The sequence below is a fragment of the Carcharodon carcharias genome, chromosome 12 (assembly GCF_017639515.1).
Source record: "Carcharodon carcharias isolate sCarCar2 chromosome 12, sCarCar2.pri, whole genome shotgun sequence".
Lineage (NCBI taxonomy): Eukaryota > Metazoa > Chordata > Chondrichthyes > Lamniformes > Lamnidae > Carcharodon > Carcharodon carcharias.
Window position 1 is genome coordinate 115,287,454 of NC_054478.1, and position 20,497 is coordinate 115,307,950.

Below are 20,497 nucleotides of genomic sequence, written 5' to 3' on the forward strand. Positions count from 1 at the left end.
TATACCCTTATTGCATGCATCTCTAATTTCCTGTTTAATGCCTTCCCTTACATCTCCGTTACTGTTTGGGGGCCTATAGACAACCCGAACCAATGTTTTCTGCCCCTTGATGTTTCTTATCTCCACCCAAACAAATTCCACATCATTTTCCGAGGCAATATCCCTCCTCACTATTGCATTGATTTCCTTCTTTACTAACAGTGCTACCACAACTCCTTTCCCTATTTGTCCGTTCTTCCTAAATATTGAATACCCCCGGATGTTCAGTTCCCATCCTTGGTCACCCTGCAGCCATGTCTCCGTAATTGCAACTATATCATAACCATTTATATCTATTTGCACTGTTAATTCATCTAACTTATTGCGAATGCTCCGGGCATTAAGATACAATGCCTGTAGACTTGTCTTTTTAACTTTGTTAGTCATCGTAGCTTTATTTTGCACTATGACCTCATTTGTTTCTTGCCCTTGTTTTTTCTGCCTTCCACTTTTGCTTCTTACTTTTCTGTCTTTCGTTTCTATTCTTGTTCCCCCCTCCTCTGTCTCCCTGCTCAGGTTCTCATCCCCCTGCCATTCTAATTTAAACCCTCCCCAACAGCACTAGTTGATTAAGAAGTGGAAAATAGAATACAAGAGTAAGCTTGTGGGGAACATAAGAACTGACTGTAAAAGTTTCTATCGGTATGTGAAGAGAAAAAGATTGATGAAGACAAATGTAGGTTCCTTACAGTCTGAAACGGGGGAATTTATAATGGGGAACAAAGAAATGGCTGACCAACTAAATACATACTTTGGTTCTGTCTTCACAAAGGAGGACACAAATACCACACCAGAAATATTGGGGAACACAGGGTTTAGTGAGAGGGAGGAACTGAAAGAAATCAGTATTAGTAGGGAAATGGTGTTGGGGAAATTAATGGGATTGAAGGCTGATAAATCCCCAGGGTCTGATAATCTACATCCCAGAGTACTTAAGGAAGTGGCCCTAGAAATAGTGGATGCATTGGTGGTCATCTTCCGAGATTCTATAGACTCTGGAACAGTTCCTACAGATTGGGGGGTAGCTAATGTAACCCTACTATTTAAAAAGGGAGGTAGAGAAAAAAGCAGGGAATTATAGACCAGTTAGCCTGACATCGGTAGTGGGGAAAATTCTAGAGTCCATTATAAAAAATTTAATAGCTGAGCACTTGGAAAACAGTGGCAGAATCGGACAGAGTCAGTATGGATTTATGAAAGGGAAATCATGCTTGACAATTTTACTGGAATTTTTTGAGGATGTAACTAGTAGAGTTGATGAGGGGGAACAAGTGGATGTGGTTTATTTGGACTTTCAGAAGGCTTTTGACAAAGTCCCACATAAGAGATTGGTGAGTAAAATTAAAGCGCATGGAACTGGAGGTCGTGTATTGAGATGGATAGAAAGCTGGTTGGCAGACAGGAAACAAAGAGTAGGAATGAACGGGTCTTTTTCCGAATGGCAGGCAATGACAAGTGGGGTACCGCAGCGATAGGTGCTGGGACCCCAGATATTCACACTATATATTAATGATTTAGATGAGGGAATTAAATGTAATATCTCCAAATTTGCAGATGACACAAAGCTGGGTGGGAGGGTGAGCTGTGAGAAGGATGCAGTGATGCTTCAGTGTGAGTTGGACAAGCCGAATGAGTGGGCAAATGCATGGCAGATGCAGTAAAATGTGGATAAATGTGAGGTTATCCACTTTGGTAGCAAAAACAGGAAGGCAGATTATTGTCTGAATGGCATAAATTGAGAGAGGGGAATGTGCAATGACACCTGGATGTCCTCGTACACCAGTCACTGAAGGTAAGCATGCAGGTGCAGCAGATGGTAAAGAAGGCAAATGGTATGGTGGTCTTCATAGCAAGAGGATTCGAGTACAGGAGCAGGGATGTCTTGCTACAATTATACAGGGCCTTGGTGAGACTGAAGATTGTGTGCGGTTTTGGTCTCCTTATCTGAGGAAGGGTGTTCCCTGCTATAGAGGGAGTGCAGTGAAGGTTTACCAGACTGATTCCTGGGATGGCGGGACTGACATATGAGGAGAGATTGAGTCGGTTAGGATTATATTTGCTGGAGTTCAGAAGAATGAGGGGGGGATCTCATAGAAACCTATAAAATTCTAACAGGACTAGACAGGGTAGATGTAAGATGTTCCCGATGGTGGGGGTATCCAGAACCAGGGCTCACAGTCTGAGGATATGGCGTAGGATTTAGGACTGAGATGAGGAGAAATTTCTTCTCCCAGAGAGTGGTGAGCCTGTGGAATTCGCTACCACAGAAAGTAGTTGAGGCCAAAACATTGTATATATTCAAGAAGGAATTAGATATAGCTCTTGGGACAAAAGGGATCAAAGGATATGGGGAGAAAGCGGGAGCAGGCTACTGAGTTGGATGATCAGCCATGATCATAATGAATGACGGAGCAGGCTCGAAGGGCTTAACGACCTACTCCTGCTCCTATTTTCTATGTATGTTTCTATGTATAAGAAAGGTTACTGGAAAGCTGGGCTTTACATAGGGAGGACTAGAATACAAGGAGGTAGAAGTTATGCTGTAGCTATCTAAATCAACATCTGGAGTGTTTGAGTAGTTCTGGGCACACTTTAGGAAAGCTATATCAGCCTTGGAGGGAGTGTGGTGTAGATTTACTAGAGTGATACTGTTCTCAAAGGGTTAAATTACAAGGAATGATTAAACAAAAATGGGTTGTTTTCTCTTGGAATTTAGAAGGCTAAAGGGTGATTTGATTTGGGTTTTCAAGATATTAAGGGAAACAGATAAAGAAGAAATAAAGGGAAAATATTTCCACTAGCTGGGGAGACGATGACTAAGGGTCATAATCTACAAATTAGAGCTGGACCTGTTGGAGCAAAACTAGGAAACACTTCTAACACAAAGGGTGGCAGAAGTTTGGAACTCTCTTCCACAAATGTCGATGGTGCTAGATCTTTAATCTGTTATCAACAGACTGTGTTCAATAAAGATATTAAGGCATTCAGGGCAAAGTTGGGTATATGGAGTTAGGCTGCAGATGAACCATGATCTCACTGAATGGCAGAACAAGCTTGATTAGCTCTATGGACTACTCCTGTTCCTATATTCCAAAATAAATTGCTGTAAACTTATGATCATTTAACGTCATGCACTGCATCACATTATCACTATGACTTAATTTGTTATCTTCTTTGCTATTCTTAGTTAACCTTGGCTGGAATTTCCAGCCCCCCCCAACCACCCCCGAACACAGAAGGTTCACAGCGGCAGGGCAGGGGAGCCATGAAATCTCCATTCACATTGGCGGGACCGGAAAATCCGGCCAGCATGAAAGGCTGAAAAATACCAGTGCTTGAGTGGTTAGTACTCTGGGGCTTTCACCAAATCACCTAGTTCTCTTAACGGTAAATTAGATCTATATTTTTGAGCACTTCAAGTGTAACCCTGGATTACTCGAAAGAACAAATAACATACCTAAACGTAGGGGGCGTTTTTCTGCAGGTTGAAGTCTTTTGTGTAATGAGTGCATCACCTTTGCACTTCCAAAGTTTTTGAAACGAGACCTCACATGGTTGTAATACCAGTCCAGTGACCCTGTATTTACAATCCTGAAAAACATACAGGCATGAAGTTGGAATCAGTCACCTATGCTTTAGCAAAAACCCACCTTTACAATCAGTTAGATAAAATACTGCGGGTGCTGGAAATCTGAAATAAAAATAGAAAATGCTGGAAAAACTCAGAAGGTCTGACAGCATCTGTGGAGAGAGAAACAGAGTTAACATGTGACCTTTCTTCAGAGCTAAAGAGAAGTAGAAATGTGATGGGTTGGACCCTGTGATTGACAGGAACCCATATCCCATGCCTCTGCCCTCAAACCATCCCCTCCCTCACAGAACCATGATAGGGTCCCCCTTGTCCTCACTTTTCAGCCCACCTTGCATTCAAAGGATCATCCTCTGCCATTTCCGCCAATTCCAGCATGATGTCACCACAAAAAACATCTTCCCCTCACAGGGTCAGCATTCCACAGGGACTGTTCCCTCCGGGACATTCTGGTCCACCCCTCCATCACCCTCAACTCCTCATTCCCTTCCCATGGCACCTTCCTATGCAATCGCAGAAGGTACAACCCATGCCCTTTACCTCCTCCCTATCCAAGGGCCCTAACACTCCTTTCAGGTGAAGCAGCATTTCACTTGCACCTCCTTCAATGTGGTCTACTGCATTCGCTGCTCCCAATGCAGTCTCCTCTACATTGGGGAACCCAAAAGCAGACAGAATGACCGCTTTGTGGAACACCTTTGCTCAGTCTGCAAGCGTCACCCTTCCCTTCCTGTTGCTTGCCATTTCAACACTCCACCCTGCTCTCATGCCCACATGCCCGTCCTTGGCTTGCTGCATTGTTCCAGTGAAGCTCAATGCAAACTGGAGGAACAACACTTCATCTTCCGACTAGGCACTTTACAGCCTTTCGGACTGAATATTGAGTTCAACAACTTCAGATCATGAACTCTCTCCTCTATCCTCACCCCTTTTTATCCTTTTTAAAAGCATTTTTTTCGACTTATGTTTATTTTCATTTTTATTCACTCATTTACTGTTTTATCCCCCTTTTCTATCCCCTTTTTATCCCTGTTTCTATCCTTTTTTCCCCAACCACTGTCCCCTCCCCCCACCCACAAAAGGGCCATCTGTTTCTTGTTCCATGTGGTTCTTTCATATTATTGTGGGATGGCGCTGTGCACAAATAGGATGTTGTGTTTGCTACATACAATTTTTAGCACTTCAAAGTCATTTATGCCTGTTAAGTACTTTGAGATTTCTGTAAGAGACGTGTTGAGGTTCTTATAACCTACAGCAAGTTACTGGGAGATCATGTTCCTGTCTTTATTAAAGAAAATATTTAATGCTAATGAGGCTTGGATTGTGTGCCAGCATCGTGCCAAGAAGCTCAAGCACTTTCAATTGATCTGCCTTTGGAAGCTTCTAAAGATCAGATGGCTGGACAAAATACCAGTTACTGAGGTACTCACCTGAGCTGGGAAGCCAAGTATCCACACCACATTGAGACAATCACAACTGATGGAATCTTGTGGCTTTCAATGTGGCACAGACATGTCTTCCACATTGTGGCTTCCTCAATGGCATCCTTACGTGGAAGCTGACCCACCATTGACAGCCAGCCCTGTAATCACTGAGGCCCTTCGAATATGTGAGGCACCTGGGAGTGACTCAGGATGTAAGAGTCAGGGGAACACCCAGGGTATCTGGCATAAATATGCATGATGTACTTCTCATGATCGCACACCAGTCGAATGTTCAGGGAGTGGAACCCTTTCCTGTTAATGAACATCAGGGGCTGCTGCCATGGAGCTCCCAAAGGCACACCTGTGCAATCCATTGCACCCTGAACTCTAGGGAAGCCTGAGATAGCTGCAAACACCTGAGATCTAGCAGCTTCATCGAGTGTGAATGTCACATAATTATGAGCCTTACTGTAGAGGGCATCTGTCACCTCCTTGATACATTTATGCCACATTAGTCCCCAGTGGATCCCTGGAGTGATCTGCAGGCAAAAAAATTGAGCGCAGCAGTGACCTTTAATGGCACTGGCAGGGGATGTCCTCCCAATTTGTGGGGTGTTTGATCCTCCCTCAGAATGTGGCAGATATGATCCACCACATCTCTGTTAATGCTCAAATGGAGCAACTGCACCGTGAAGCCAATGCCTCCTGCAGTTTCTTGTTAAAGCGCACCAAAAGGCAATGGCTCCAATTGCACCTTCTCACAGAAGTCTTCCTCTTTTCTCTCAGCTCTGACTCTTTTTCAATGTTGAGACTGTAAGCATTTTGAAGGAATCCCCTGAAAGGGCCCCAGAGTGCAACCCTGGCCTCCTCCCAAACTGACTGAGACCCCTCCTGTGCAGATTATTTTCCAGTTCCAATTTCAAACTGCATAACAACTTCAGGTTTTCGCCTCGGCCCTCCCCTTGTCAGCATTTGGGTCCCTCCAATCATCCTGGAACCTCACAGTGTTCAGGTACAGCTCCCCCTCTTATTCTCCAACTTCCCCCAGAATCCCTGGATCCCTTTGTAATTGTAGTGGACGTCCCAACCCTCCCACCTGAACCTATCACTGTAGATGTCCCCACACCCAATGTGGACCTCACCCCTCCCCAACCCGAGGCTGTGTGTACTGTCACATACCAAGGACAACCACCCCACCCCAGGCAAGCTTTGAGTGTCCCCCTCTTTATAATGTTGACTGCATTTACAGGCAGTAGGTGCCTCCCCTAACCATGACCATCTCATCTACAGCCCAGTCGTGAGCCAGACAAGCCCATGCCACCTTGACCACGCTCTGCACACCAAGCTGTGCCTTATCCCAATTATGCACACAGGGCTTGCTCTTCCCTGGAGCAGGACTACGATGTGCTACATAGATCTGTAGCATGGCCTGCTAAGCCTCATGACTGCCTTTAATGACTCACCCTGACTGTATTGTCTACAAAGCCCCAGGACTGCCACTAATCTCTCACCTTGATCTCTTAGCGGCAGACAAAGGACTATGACTATCTTTAATGAGCTTTCCCATTCCTTCTTTAATTATGACAACAGTCTCCCTCTCCCACACCTGCTCCACAAATCTGTGTGCAACCCATCTCTTATGTGCAAGTCTTTCCTCCTCCTCACCTCTATGAGTCTCTTTGCAACCCATCTCACTTGTGCCACTCTAACATAAACCCCACCTCCTATTCCAGAGGCTGTGTCAATCCCCTCCCATTCATATAGTTCAATTCCCATCCATCCACTTCTGTGTCTGCATTCTAGTCTTTCATGTCAGGTCCATCTTCCCTACCCTCAGTCTCCCCTCTGCCTGCCATCGTTCCCCTCCCAACTCTACCATAGCCCATTGTTTCCCGTGCCTCCATTATCCTTCGCCCCTCTAACCCCACCATAGCCAAATGCCCCATGCCTCTGTCCTTTTCTCCCCCTCCACCACAGTTCCCCATGTCTCAATCCTCCTTCCACCCCTCCAAACCGACCAACGCCCATCATGCCCCATGTCTCCATGATCTTTCCCTCAAACCGCTTCCCCCACTACTCGGTTGCAATGCTGGGCTTTGTCTCAGAGTGCAGCCCTACCTAAGCCCAAGCGGACACACCCTCCCAGAGTACGGAGAAAGGCCAGTGATCAGACCTACCCTACATGCCTACCAGTGTGGCATCACTGTTATTGGTGAGAACATGGAGCAGTGTTGCTGCAGGTAGGCTTTGGTTGCTGCACTCACCTCAAAATCACAAGTGAAGTGAGAGCCGACAGCTGCACGCCACTCATTTCTAAAGGTGATTTAGATCGACCTAATTTCCTGCAAGACTGGTAGGTGGAATGGGATTCCAGACAGTAGCCTTTTTAATAAGCATTCCTAACATGGCAATACATCCAAATGGTGATCCCGCCATGGATCAGCTGGAATCCCAATCTGCCTTCAGCCCATCATGAAAGCAGTGAGGGGAATATTCCAAACTGATTTCCCACTGGCAGCAATCCAATTTTTGGCCTCTCTCTGAATTTTCTGCTCCAGCCCCCGTAAAACCTGCTGCAGGCAAGACCGACAAATTCCACCCTCATTCTCTCAGGCACACAGACACAAACACACAAGTAAGAGTGGATTCAAGAGAATGAAGCATTCAGCTAGATTATTAACAGAATACAAGAAGCAAATCCTTGAGTGCTTTAAGCTGTACGTGGTGCAGGCTTGAATGCATTCTCTCTCTTTGGAGGTGAGTGGAAGTTGGAAACTTTTGTATTTCCAGATGAGGTTATGGCCGAGTTTCTGTAGGGGCAAACTTTTGCAGGTGGAAATGAATTAGTTCCCCTCACACTGCCTGAATTGACTGATTGTTATGCAGGTTTCTGTTCACCTGCCTGGAGGAACTCTGTTGCTCTGTTGGTTTTGAAACTGAACTGGTTTCTCCTTGGTGCTTGGAGTAAAGGACTTATCTGAAGACAGTTTTGATCATATGATCAATTCATCTATTGTCCACCCAGAATGGTTTGGGAGTCCGAAGCCATTGTTACAAATTGCGTAAATGGGTGGTTTATTCATGCCTACTTATGACTAACTGGCTTCTACAGCTCTCTTTGGTTAAGTATTGAGCTCATAGACAATGGCCAAAATTTTCCGTTTGGTGGGCGGAGCAGGTGCTGACGTGGGCGGGTGCGAACGTGATCACCATTTGTGATCGGGGCTGCACCGCCATTTTGCACGGGCGGGCCAATTAAGGCTCGCCCAGTGCAGTTCTGACTCCCATGGAGAGCAGGAGTGTGAAGTTTGCGGCGGGCGTGTACAGACCACCGAGTCCAATGGCGACCAGGCAGTCTGTTTAAAAGAAGGCCTGGCAGCCCCCTGTAGGTTGTTCGCTATGGCCACCTGGAGATCCAACCACAGGGGTTCTGATCAGCAGGTTAATGTTGAGGGAAGGGCAGAGGAGGAGGGCAGGCTGCAGGGTCTACCCCAGGAGCCAATGTGCCCCTCACTTTTCTGATGATTGCTTTGCTGCCCTTCTCGAGGAGGTGGCAGCACGACGAGAGGTGCTGGTTGCCCAGGATGGGAGGAGGAGGAGGCCCCCCCAATGACGAAATGTGCCTGGGAGGAGGTGGTGGAGGTGATGAGCTCCCGTGATGTGGTGCAATGCACCTGGATCCAGTGCCGTAAGCACTTCATGATTTGTTGTATTCTGGAAGGGTTAGCACCGTGTTGGCGTTGGGCATTTAACCCAGCAGGTAGCCTTAGCCTTTGAGGACCACCCCCCTCCTCCACCCCCACCCACCCAACTCCCCAGGTCTTACTGTCGTGACTGCATTGAATCATGTTGGGCATTTCTCGTACAATGGGTGGGCAAACAGATAGTGACCATGCTTACGTCAGCCTCAGTGGTTCATGAGGAGATGGGTTCTCCCCCGTACCATGTGTTGGTCTTAGTTGCACATGACTAGTCTGGGGGCAACCTGCAGGAGAGGCAGCTCGGTGCATACTCAGAACTCCAACACGTCTTATTGATGGTGATGAGATGGTGGAAGGGGAGCCTCGAGATCTTGTGGCCAAGAGCCACCTGCTACCCTCAGCACTACACCTAGTTGTGCCTCCTTGCCATGGGAGCTAAGACCATGTGATTCCTAAAGTGATGTACGCACAATGTGTCCAAGGTGGCCGTTGGGGGGGTTGAGAGCAGTCGTACTCTATTTTTGTGACTGATCGCAGTAGCATGGAGAGGAGGCACTGGAGGCCTGATGAGGGCCACTGTGGTTGGGGTGCGGCATGCACGTGCAGAGTCCATGTGCGATTAGCCACAATGAATGGTCTTCTCTGTTTTTCAGGAGAAAAATGCTCACAATACCTGTGAGGGTTCGCGGACTGGAGGCGGCCAGGCCCAGCTGGTGATATTGAGCTGATTTGAGCAGGAGGCCCTGGAGCTTGAGAGGCGCCATTCGCCCAGGTCCACAAGTGTCCGTGAGGCTGGGGTGGAACAGCCAGGTATTTGAGGTCCACAGTCACATCCGCTCTGTCTTCCCACCATCCAAAGCACTGATGATTGTTGGAATCGTTAATGTAGCAACATTGCTCATTCACAGACTGATAGAGTCAGACGTGTGGGTCATAGACAAAGGTCCCTTGGCCCTTCGAAGATGCACGTGTCAAGCATCTTCCAAAGTCACCTTTTCCCATTTCCGACCACTATCCCCACGGCCTTATATGCCATGGCATCGCAACTGCACATCCAAATACTTATTACCTGTCAGGAGGGTTTCTGCCTCCACCACCCCTTCAGCCAGTGTGTCCTACACTACTGTGTACAAAAGTTCCTCATCACCTCACCTGTCAACCTCATGCCTCTTACCTTAAATCAATGCCACCAGGTTACTCATCCCTTTGCCAAGGGGAAAAGTTCCTTTCTGCCGACCCTATCTATGCCCCTCATAATGTTATAAAGCTCAATAGTGTCACCCCTCAATATCCTCTGCTCCAGGGGGAATAACCCCAGTCTATGCTATGTCTCCTCATAAGTCCAACAGCATCCTGGTCAACAACCTGTGCACCCTCTCCACTCCAATCACATCCCACCCGTGAAAAGCATTTCAGAACTGCACACAGAACTATAGCTGTGGCCTTGGCAGTGTTTTCTGCACTTGCAACATGACCTCCCTGTTCCTACATTCTATTCCTCAGCTAATAAAGGCAAGTATGGCATTTATCTTCTTAAGCACCTTCTGTACCTGTCCCGCTACCTTAAGGGGCCTGTCGACATGCCCAGCAAGGTCTCTCTGATCCTCCTTATTTCCACGGTCCTACCATTCCTCGTATATTCCCGTACCTTGTTTCTCCTGCCCAAGTGCATCACCTCACACTTATCCACATAACATTCCATTTGGCATTCCTTACGCCATCTAACCAGCCATCTGTATCCGCCTATAATGTTTGAGCCTTCCCCTGACTATTTGTCAACCCACCATGTTCGTCTCCTTAGGCTCTGGAAGGTTGAGTGCAAAATGAGCCAGGGGTAAAGGGATGAAGTGTGTCACTGTGTGGATGCTAACTGATCCAATGTCCTTGTTGTTCATTTCAGCATCATCAGAGGCTGGTGACAAGGATCAATTGCAGATGCCCCCTCTCACACCTGTGGGCCCTGAACTGTCACTTGTGTCACACCATCTCTGCCAGGCAGGCACCAGCACAGATACGAGCACATCGGTGGGAACTGCAACATTGGCTAGTGTCCCGGGGCACAGTGGAGAGGGCACTTCACAAATGCTGGAGGAGCTGGCAGAGACAGAGAGTGCCCATGGCGCCAGCAGTCGGAGGACTGCAGGGGACCAGGCACATGCTCAGTTGGTGCCTGATGATGTGCCTCTGGTGTCGTCCGTGATGCAGCAGCTGCAGGAAATGCGGCCGGGTGTGCAGGAGTATCTGGGAGTGTTGCATGAGACTATGCTTCACTTGGTGTCCATGGTGGTGGAGTCCATGCGGAGCATGAGTGATGCCATGAGCCTTATGTCAGAGCATCATGCTTCCTCCATGGAAAAAGTGGCAACTCTCCTGGAGAGGGGCTTCCAAGAGAACAAGCAGCTTCTTCTGGGGATACGATCGGACCTGCAAGCCCTCACAGAGCCAGTGGCCACTACTGACTATTGGCAAGATGGTCTGCCACCAAGTTTCCCAGCTCAGTGCCCATCCATCTACGGTGAGCAGGGAGGTCCGAAGCAACCTCACGTCGGCGCAGCAGCTGCCTGTCGTCTCTGCGGGCTCCTCTCAGGGCGCTCCGGATGAGGGCAGCAGCTCCTCCGCCCCTCTGCCAGTGACCATATCATACGGAGAGGCTGTGATGACTGGGGAGATGCCAGCTGTGGAACTGGCCACTCCCTCCCAGGCAGAGCCAGCACAGGCTCCACGAGCCAGAGGACATCCGCCAAGGTCATCGAGGCCAACAGGACAGCAGAGTCAGCAGGCTGTCTCAGAAGCCACTCCGAGCGATAGGGCAGCACCAAGACATAGCACCCATAAACGTAAGCATAAGGCACCTTAGGCACACCACAGGTTTCTCACTGGTGCTTTTGTGTTGGCCCTAGATTAGGGAATCATTATTTCTTGCTTTCATTTTGTTGGACCATATGATGGATGAAATTAAATCCAGATGTATTACCATGGCTGAGGGTGGCTCCTTTGTTCTGCATTTGTATGTTTTTCATACATGTCATGAGTGTTTGAGTGGACATTGAGGTTTATGTCCAAAGCCCTTAGTTGCAGCTGATGAAGTGGCAGATGTAGCACTTAAGTGCTGTGTATGGAAGCACCAAGCAAGGCTGGTCATCCTGATCCATTTGTGTGGAGCTAGCTGAAGGTTCATTGGATTAAAGTGTCCCGGGGGTCCCTGCCTCCTTGGTGTAGTCCTGGCTCAGCGTCCACCCCCTCATCATTCCCCTGTGCTTCCTCATCCTCAGCATCAGTGCTGGACTCATCATGCGCAGCCGCATCCACTGCATCAACATCTTCATCGTCCACTGCATCCCCCCTTTCCAGCGCAAGATTGTACAGAGCGCAGCATGCAAACACGATCAGGGGGTTACTGGGGTGCGCCCCCTGAGCGGTCCAGGCATCAGAAGCGCATCTTGAGAAGACCGATGGCTCCCTCCACCACAGCCCTTGTGGAGGCGTGGCTCCTATTGTAGTGCTGCTCAGCTTCTTATCTTGGATGGCAGAGAGGCGTCATGAGCCACCTTCTGAGGGGATAGCCCTTGTCACCCAGCAGCCATCCATCAAGCTGGGCTGGATCACTGAAGAGACCCAGCACCTGGGAGTGTCTGAGGATATAGGTGTGGTGGGAGCTGCCTGGGTACCTTGCACAGACTTGTAGAATCAGCATCCTGTGATCATACACTATCTGCATGTTCATGGAGTGGAAGCCCTTCCTGTTGACAAAGGCACCGGGCTCACCTGCTGGCGCTTTGATGGCCACATGTGTGCAGTCTAATGCACCCTGGACTTGGGGGAAGCCAGCAATGGCCGCAAAGCCTCTGGCTCTCTGTGCCTGACTTGCCTGGTCCCAGTGGAAGTGGATGAAGATCAATGCATACCTGAACAGAGCATCTGTGACCTGCTTGACACAAATGTGGACAGCTGATTGAAAGACACTGCAAAGATCACCCACCGAGCCCTGGAAGAACATAACATAAAAAGATAAGAACTAGGAGCAAGAGTAGGCAATTCAGCCCCTCGAGCCTGCCCCACTATTCATTACGATCATGGGTGATCTCATTTCGGTCTCAACTCCAATTTCCCACCCTCTCCCCATAACTTTTCAACCCATTACTAATCAAAAATCTGTCTATCCCCTCCTTAAATTTATTCAGCGTCCTGGCATCCACTGCTCTGTGAGGTAGTGAATTCCACAGATTCACAATCCTTTGAGAAAAATAATTCCTCCTCATTTCTGATTTAAATCTACCACCCCTTAGCCTAAAACTATGGCCTCTCGTTCTAGAATGCCCCAGAAGGGGAAACAGCTGCTCCATGTCTACTTTGTCTATCCCCTTTAACATCTTATATAGCTCAATTAGATCTCCTCTCATCCTTCTAAAGGAAGGAGCCAGAGGCATAGAAGTTGAGGGCAGCTGTGACCTTCAGAGCTACTGGCATGGGATGTCCACCCACACAGTTAGGAGAGATCTCAGGGCCAATCATCTGACAGATGTAGTTGACCGTTGGAGCCTCCTTCGGCACTGCACCTCAGTCATATTGAGGTAGCTGCTTCTCCGCCTATATACCCTGGCAGCAGGGTAGTGGCATCTTCTGTGGCCCCTTCCATCTTGGGCTACCTCTTGGCCCAGCGGCCCTTGTGCCTGCGCCTGTCCTCCCAAAAGGTGGCTCCCATGGAGGCTGAATGCGCTTCCTGGCCTCCTCCTTATTCTAGCCCTCCCTTCCTCCTCAGAGGAGCTGCCTCCAGTGGACATGTCAGAACCCATACCCAGGCTAAAAGGAGGCCTTTGGAAAGCTGCAGGCCTGATAAGGATTACTGACTGCAGAGTCCCGAGCTGAAGGTTCAAAGTACACAGAAAGCTGCTGGAATTCGTTCTGAACTGCTGCAGATCGCACAGGGAAGTTTAAAAAACTTTCTCCAATCAATACTCACAGACCAGATTAACAACCCCACTGAGCCCTCTTATCCCGCCCGTGGATGAATTTTATTAAAATGTCACTTACTGCACCCATGCACTGAGCCGAAGATCGCACGGGCACTTGAAAATCAGTGTCGATTGCCGATTTAAGGGCCTTAACTAGCCCGTTAATTAATGGCAGGCGCACGCCACACTTCATCTCGCGCCCACCCAATGAAATATCGCGATGGCGCTCAGTGATGTCGGGATGCTCGCCCGACATCAGCGCGTATTGTTTTACCTGCACGTTACCCAGAAAATTCTGCCCAATAGGTCTGCAAGTTCATTGATTTTGAGTTTTAGATAAGTCCAGAAACAATCGGTGTGAATGCCACAGATGGATTCATCTTGATATGTTCATCCAAGGGAGGGCATTCCACTCACAGTCATTTATATTTTAATAACTTTCCAAATGCATGTTCAGACACAAATTAATCCTTTGTCTGTCTGGAAATTACAAAAGGTCACTTGTCCCTTTGTGGTCATCTTGGACAGGGTTTTAGTCACTTTTTAAAGTTAATTTCATGAAAATGCACATTAAAGTCCGTATCTTGAATGTTAGGAAGGTTATATCCTTACTGGGCTTGACACTGAGTCATTGAATATATTCAAGGCTGAATTAGTCAGATTTTTGATCAACAAAAGAGTCAAGGGTTACGGGGTACAGGCAGGAAAGTGCAGTTAAGACCACAATCAAATCAGCCATGATTTTATTGAATGCAGAAGCAGGATTGTAGGCCCAAATGGCCTACTCCTGCTTTGCTTTCTTATGTTTTTATGCTTAGGTAATAATGCAAAGATGACACAGCACCTTCACAGAGTATTTGATGATAATGCAGAGTGTCCCAAACAGCACTGATCAAATCATTCACAGATTTCTAGCATTTCCCTGCTCTTTAGCCAGTTCCTTTGTTATGCTTCCTATACATATTCTGATCATCTTAGCTATAAATTAATATATAGCTATGTTTATCTATTCCAGGTGGCTTGCTGAAGCCAAAAGGTTATTTCCATCATTAAACAATTTCTTTTAAAGAGTTCCAAATTCTCTCTCAATAAACAGTTAAACAAAGTTTTAAATCAATTATATACATTTTCCAAGCAGACAGAGTGTGAGCAGCTGGCTTCTGACACGTGGCTGGACGCTGAATCTTTGATACTTGATATGCTTTACAGAATAACATGTGCATTGTTCTCAAAAGGATCTAGGATTTTATTAACTGTCGTTCAAATGCCAACTGGGCTATAAACCAGACAACTCTACTTCATGTTTCAAACCACAAAAACAGCAATAAAACCCAGGGGATCATTGGCTGAAGTCCATTTTAAAAAGGTTCCAGACATTGGCCAAGTTAAAATTTCATTTGAAATATAGAGTCTCTGACTTTTGCAGAGGTTGTCCCAAACTCCCTGTGTTACTTCAGTGGGAGATCAATAGAATCCCTGCAGAATTGGCATAAATAGATATTTTAAGATACTTGCATCTTATCCCTGATCTCCTGCAGGGATGGTGGAAAACAGGACAACCCCTCCTATAAGTTAGGATCGCAAGGTCCAAATTTTATACCATAAGACCCCCTTGTCCATCACACAGGTCACCACCAAAGCTGCAAATGGCAGGAAAGAGAAGAAAATGGATCAAGGACTGGTGATTGGTTAATTACAAGTTGTGCCTTAGAAAGCAATGGATTGTAGGAGGAAGGGTTAAATTGCGGGAGCTTAGGAAGTTCACAGTCTTTTACCCCTAGAAAAGAATTGTGGGACATGGTGGCATAGTGGTAAAAATATCACTAAACCAGTGATGCAGACGCCCAGGCTAATGCTCTGGGGACATGGGTTCAAATCCCACTGGAATTTTAAATTCAATTTATTGAAAAAAACAATGTGGAATTGAAAGTAATGGTGACCATGACACTATCACTGATTGTTGTAAAAACCCACCTGGTTCACTAACGTCCTTTAGGGAAGGAAACCTGCCATCCTTACCTAGTCTGACTTGCTTGTGACTCCAGACCCACAACAATCTAGTTGCTTCTTAACTGCCTTCTGAAATGGCCTAGCAAGGCACTCAGTTCAAGGGCAATTAGGGATGGACAATAAATGCTGGCCTTGCCACATTCCATGAATGAATAAAATAAAAGTTAGGTTAGGAGACTGTGACAAATAAACGGGGAAGAGAAAGAACATATAGGGCAAAGTATTTGGAGCTTAGGAGAGACAAGAAAGAATGTGTAGAGAAACACAGATTAGCTTCAGTCATTAAACTGGACACAAGAAAAGCATTTGAAAATAACGAACATATTGCAGAATGACATAAGTCTTGCAAAAACTTGCATTTGTTTAGAAATTGAAGTTGTTTCACTTACAAAAGAACAGCCAAGTACTTCCATCCTACCACAAGATGGTGGCAAAGTAATGTGAATGCTCAGCGCTGTCATCAACATACAATTACGGGAATTTTTTGCAATCCCACACTGCCAGTGAGGAGGACATACTTGCAGAGATATGGTTAGAGCCCTTCAGCCCCATTTTCAACTACACTTACAAGCTGGGCACAGGGAATTATCCTTATACACATTTTTTTTACTGGTGAGCTTAATAATTCTGTCTATTGATACAAAACACTGCATTCAAGATATGCTGTGCTGCACAAAATATTACCATAACATGACAAAGTTATACAATACCGTTTTCTTTCTTAGTGAGAAATACTCACTGTGGGGTGGAATCATCTATGCATTTGTAACCAAGGCCAACTTGTAACCAGTACATAAAACAATTGTCTGAATATGAAGTATCAAGTAAACATGAAACAAATGTTATGTGAGTTTTAACTCTATGTCCAAATATCCTCACTGTTTAATGCTCATTTATCAATCTCTGCATTAAATGCATCTTGCATCATTGAAATGGGTCCACTTCAGGTGAATTTCGTACAATTATGCCATTTTTGTACACAGTGAAATTCAGCTCAGAATTTAGCTGCAGCAGGAAACAGTCATATTTCCAGCGTCTTGTGATTATTGAAGTGATTTTTACTTATCCTTACTGAGATCTACATTGTATTTTCTGCTCTTTGAATGTATTTTCAAGGCATCAATACAAGTAACAGAAAAACTATAAGAGCATCCTTGATTGCATGTTTGTAAATGTACTGTGCCTAATTAGCATGCATGACAGATTCTCATATTTAAAAAGAGGTAATATATGATGTGAGTTTGGTGCTTTCCTCAAGTCCCATTTCTTTGTGCTGATTTCTGCTTATTTACACCCATCCCATTTTTACATTCATAATGTATGTCAATGACCCATAACTTCTGAGCTCTGGGACATCGAGCCTAGGGGGTACCGAAACATCTCACCATTCCACCTCCGCCTTCCCCCCCCCCGCCCCCACCGGCTACCCCCTACCAACTACACCCCCAACTACAGTCTCTACCCACCGACTACACCTCCCAATGACGACACCCACCCCCCCAACTGCACCCCCAACCCTGACTGTCCTCCCCCTCCCCCTGACTACACCCCCACTGACCACCTGACTCCTCCCCACTGACCACCTCACCCACCCCCCTGGCTACCCAACAGCTCCCAATGACCACACCCTGCCACTGACAACCCCCTGAACACTTCACCCACCCCCTTACACATCAAAACCCCCTTGATCAGCCAACAATGTGCCCACCCCCTCCACCCACCAATACTACCCATTTACTTTCTCCCTGGCTTCTTAAAGTGGCTGGACCTTTAAGCCTACCTGCTTTATTCAGCCAGTGCTGTAAAATTGCGGGGGGTTGGGGGGGTTCTTCCTTACTTCCGACTCAGCAACCCTCAGCAGAAGGCCTCTGGAACCCATTACACTGCACTGTTCTCACTTGGCCTGAGACAGAAGGTCGGGTGAGAAAGGAGAGTCTTCATTTTCAGGTAAGTAGGAGCAGAATGACAATCCGACTCTGATTGTCACTCCACGGAAGTTTCAGGCCAATGTGTCACAAAATTTGAAAATAAATAAGCATTGGCAAAATAGGTGCATGAAAATGGCTGTAATTTTGTGTATAACATCCTGATTGTACAGGCACAAGAAATACACCCAATGTTACAAACACTTTATATTGCGATAATCATCACATTACCATTTACATCTGTATCCAAGCAGTGGTAAACATCCCCATTGTCTTGTTTATTTGTTTCAATGATGCACACAGGCTGTCGACATTGTTGATGAGCTAACTTTATTAATAACACATTTCCCTAACATAAGCACACATCTGCAGTAACTGGATTCTATCTAGGCAGGTTCCAACATGTTATCTGACCTTCAACCCCCAGGTCAGGTGACCCCCATCTCTAGTACAGAGAACCGTATGGTATCTAATACTGGCGTCCACTACCACAAACAACTATTATCATGACACCCACCCCATAAACTCTACAGATGAACTCAGTGCTACCAGCTGAGGAAGTTCTACTGGACAGATTCTCTGTAAATCACAGATAATGGCAGTTGGCAAGGATTTTAACAAAAGCATGTGGATAAACAACATACAAGATATGCACTGTTGGACCTGGTACTTGGAAATGAGGTGGGCCAAGTAGAGGGAACATTTAGGAGACAGTGATCATTGTATTGTACATTTTAGAATAATGATAGAAAAGGATGATAGGCAATCCAGGGTAAAAATAATTAACTGGACGAGAGCCGAGTTCAATGGGGCAAGAGTGGAGCTGGGCCAGGTAGACTAGAACGTAAGATTAGCAGGAAAATATGTAGCTGAACAATGGGTTACCTTCAAAAAAGAATTGGTTTGGGCACAGTCAAAGTGTATTCCATCGAAAGTGAAAGGTCGGACGAACAAATCCAGAGCTATCTGGGTGAAAAAGGAGATAGAAATTAAATAAAGAAGAAAATGTGTGCTTATGACAGGTGTCAGGTAGAAAATATAATTGAGAACCAAAAGGAATATAGAAGGTTCAGAGGGGAGGTGAAAAAGCATATTGGAGAAGTGAAGAGGGATTTTGAGAAAAGACAGGCAGCCAACACAAAGGGGAATCCCAAAGTCTTCTATAGACATAAAAATACTAAAAGGGTGATAAAAGGAGGAGTACGGCTGATTAGGGACCTAAAAGGGAATTTACACATGGATGAAGGGACCATGGCTGAGGTACTAAATGAATACTTTGCATCCGTCTTTACCAAGGAGGTAGATGCTACCCATGCCATGGTGACAGACGAGCAAACTCTGTCACTAGAAGGGTTGAAAACTGATAAGGAGGAATTGTTGATTAGACTGTTGGTACTTAAATTGACAAGGCACTGGGACCGGATGAGATGCATCCAAGGATATTGAAGGATGTGAGAGTAGAAATTGCAGCGGTACTGGCTATAATTTTCTAGTCTTCCCTTGACTCAGGGGTGATGCCAGCGGACTAGAGAATTGTAAACGTTATGCCCTTGTTCAAAAAAGGTTATAAGGATAAGCCCAGCAATTACAGACCAGTCAGTTTAAAATGAGTGGTGGGCAAGATTCTAGAAACAATTATTCTGGATAGAATTAGTAGTCACATGGAAAAATATGGGTTGATATGGAAGAGCGAGCATGGATTTCTAAAGGGGAAATCGTGTTTAACTAACTTGCTGGAGTTTTCTGAAGAGGTAACAGAAAAGGTCTTGAGGGTAATACTGTTGATGTGGTGTACATGGACTTTCAAAAAACATTTGATACAATCCCACACAACAGACTTGTGAGAAAAGTTATTGCTCATGAATAAAAGGGACAGTAGCAACATGGATACAAAATTGGCTGAAAATGGGAAGCAAAGAGAATTGGTCAACAAATATTTTTCGGGCTAGAGGAAGGTTTGTATTGGAGTTCCCCAGAGGTTGGTATGGGGACCCTTGCTTTTCCTTATATATTAATGATCTAGATCTTGGTGTGCAGGGGACAATTTCAAAGTTTGCAGATGATACGAAGCTTGGGAGTGTTGTAAACAGTGAGGAGGACAGTGTAGATCTCAGAAGGATATAGACAAGTTGGTGGAATGGGCAGATAGGTGGCAGATAAAGTTCAATGCAGGGAAGTGTGAGGTGATGCATTTTGGTGGGAAGAACATGGACAGACAATATAAAATAAGGGGTGAAATTTTGAAGGGGGTGCAGGAGTAGAACAACCTTGGTGTTTATGTGCATAGATCATTGAAGATGGCAGGATGGGTTTAGAGAGCAGTTAATAAAGCATATAGTGTCCTGGGCTTTATTAATAAGGGCACAGAATACAACAGCAAGGAGGTTATGCTGATATTATATAAGACACTCATTAGACCGCAGCTGGAGTATTATGTACAGTTCTGGGTGCCACACTATAGGAAGGATGTGAACATATTGGAGAGAGTGCAGAAGATGTTTACAAGAATGATTCCAGGGATGAGAAACTTCAGCTATGAGGATAGATTGGAGAAGTTGGGACTGTTCTCCTTGGAGAGAAGAAGGCTAAGAGGAGATTTGATAGAGATGTTCAAAATCATGAGGGGGCTAAACAGAGTAGGTAGGGACAAGCAGTTCCCTCTCATAAAAGATTTAAGGTGATTTGCAAAAGAAGCAGATGTGATGTGAGAAAAACTTTTTCACACAATGAGTGGTTCGGGTATGGAATTCACTGCCTGGAAATGTGGTAGAGGCAGGTTCAATCGAGGCATTCAAGAGGGCATTAGATGATTATTTGAATAGAAACAATGTGCAGGGGTACAGGGAAAAGGCAGGAC

General features: G+C 46.0%; 1 protein-coding gene across 8 annotated transcripts in view; it reads right to left on the reverse strand.

Moving 5' to 3' along the window:
* Window positions 1-20,497, reverse strand: part of LOC121285236 (rab effector MyRIP-like) — a 209,050-nt gene that overhangs the window by 127,887 nt on the left and 60,666 nt on the right. For 7 of the 8 annotated variants that reach the window (XM_041201597.1, XM_041201602.1, XM_041201599.1 and 4 more), the window contains one exon: window positions 3,497-3,630. In XM_041201597.1, coding sequence (XP_041057531.1) covers window positions 3,497-3,630 — 134 coding nt within the window. Of the gene's footprint in view, window positions 1-3,496; window positions 3,631-18,525; window positions 18,607-20,497 lie in introns of all 8 variants that reach the window. The other variant, XM_041201603.1, reaches the window with a different exon arrangement.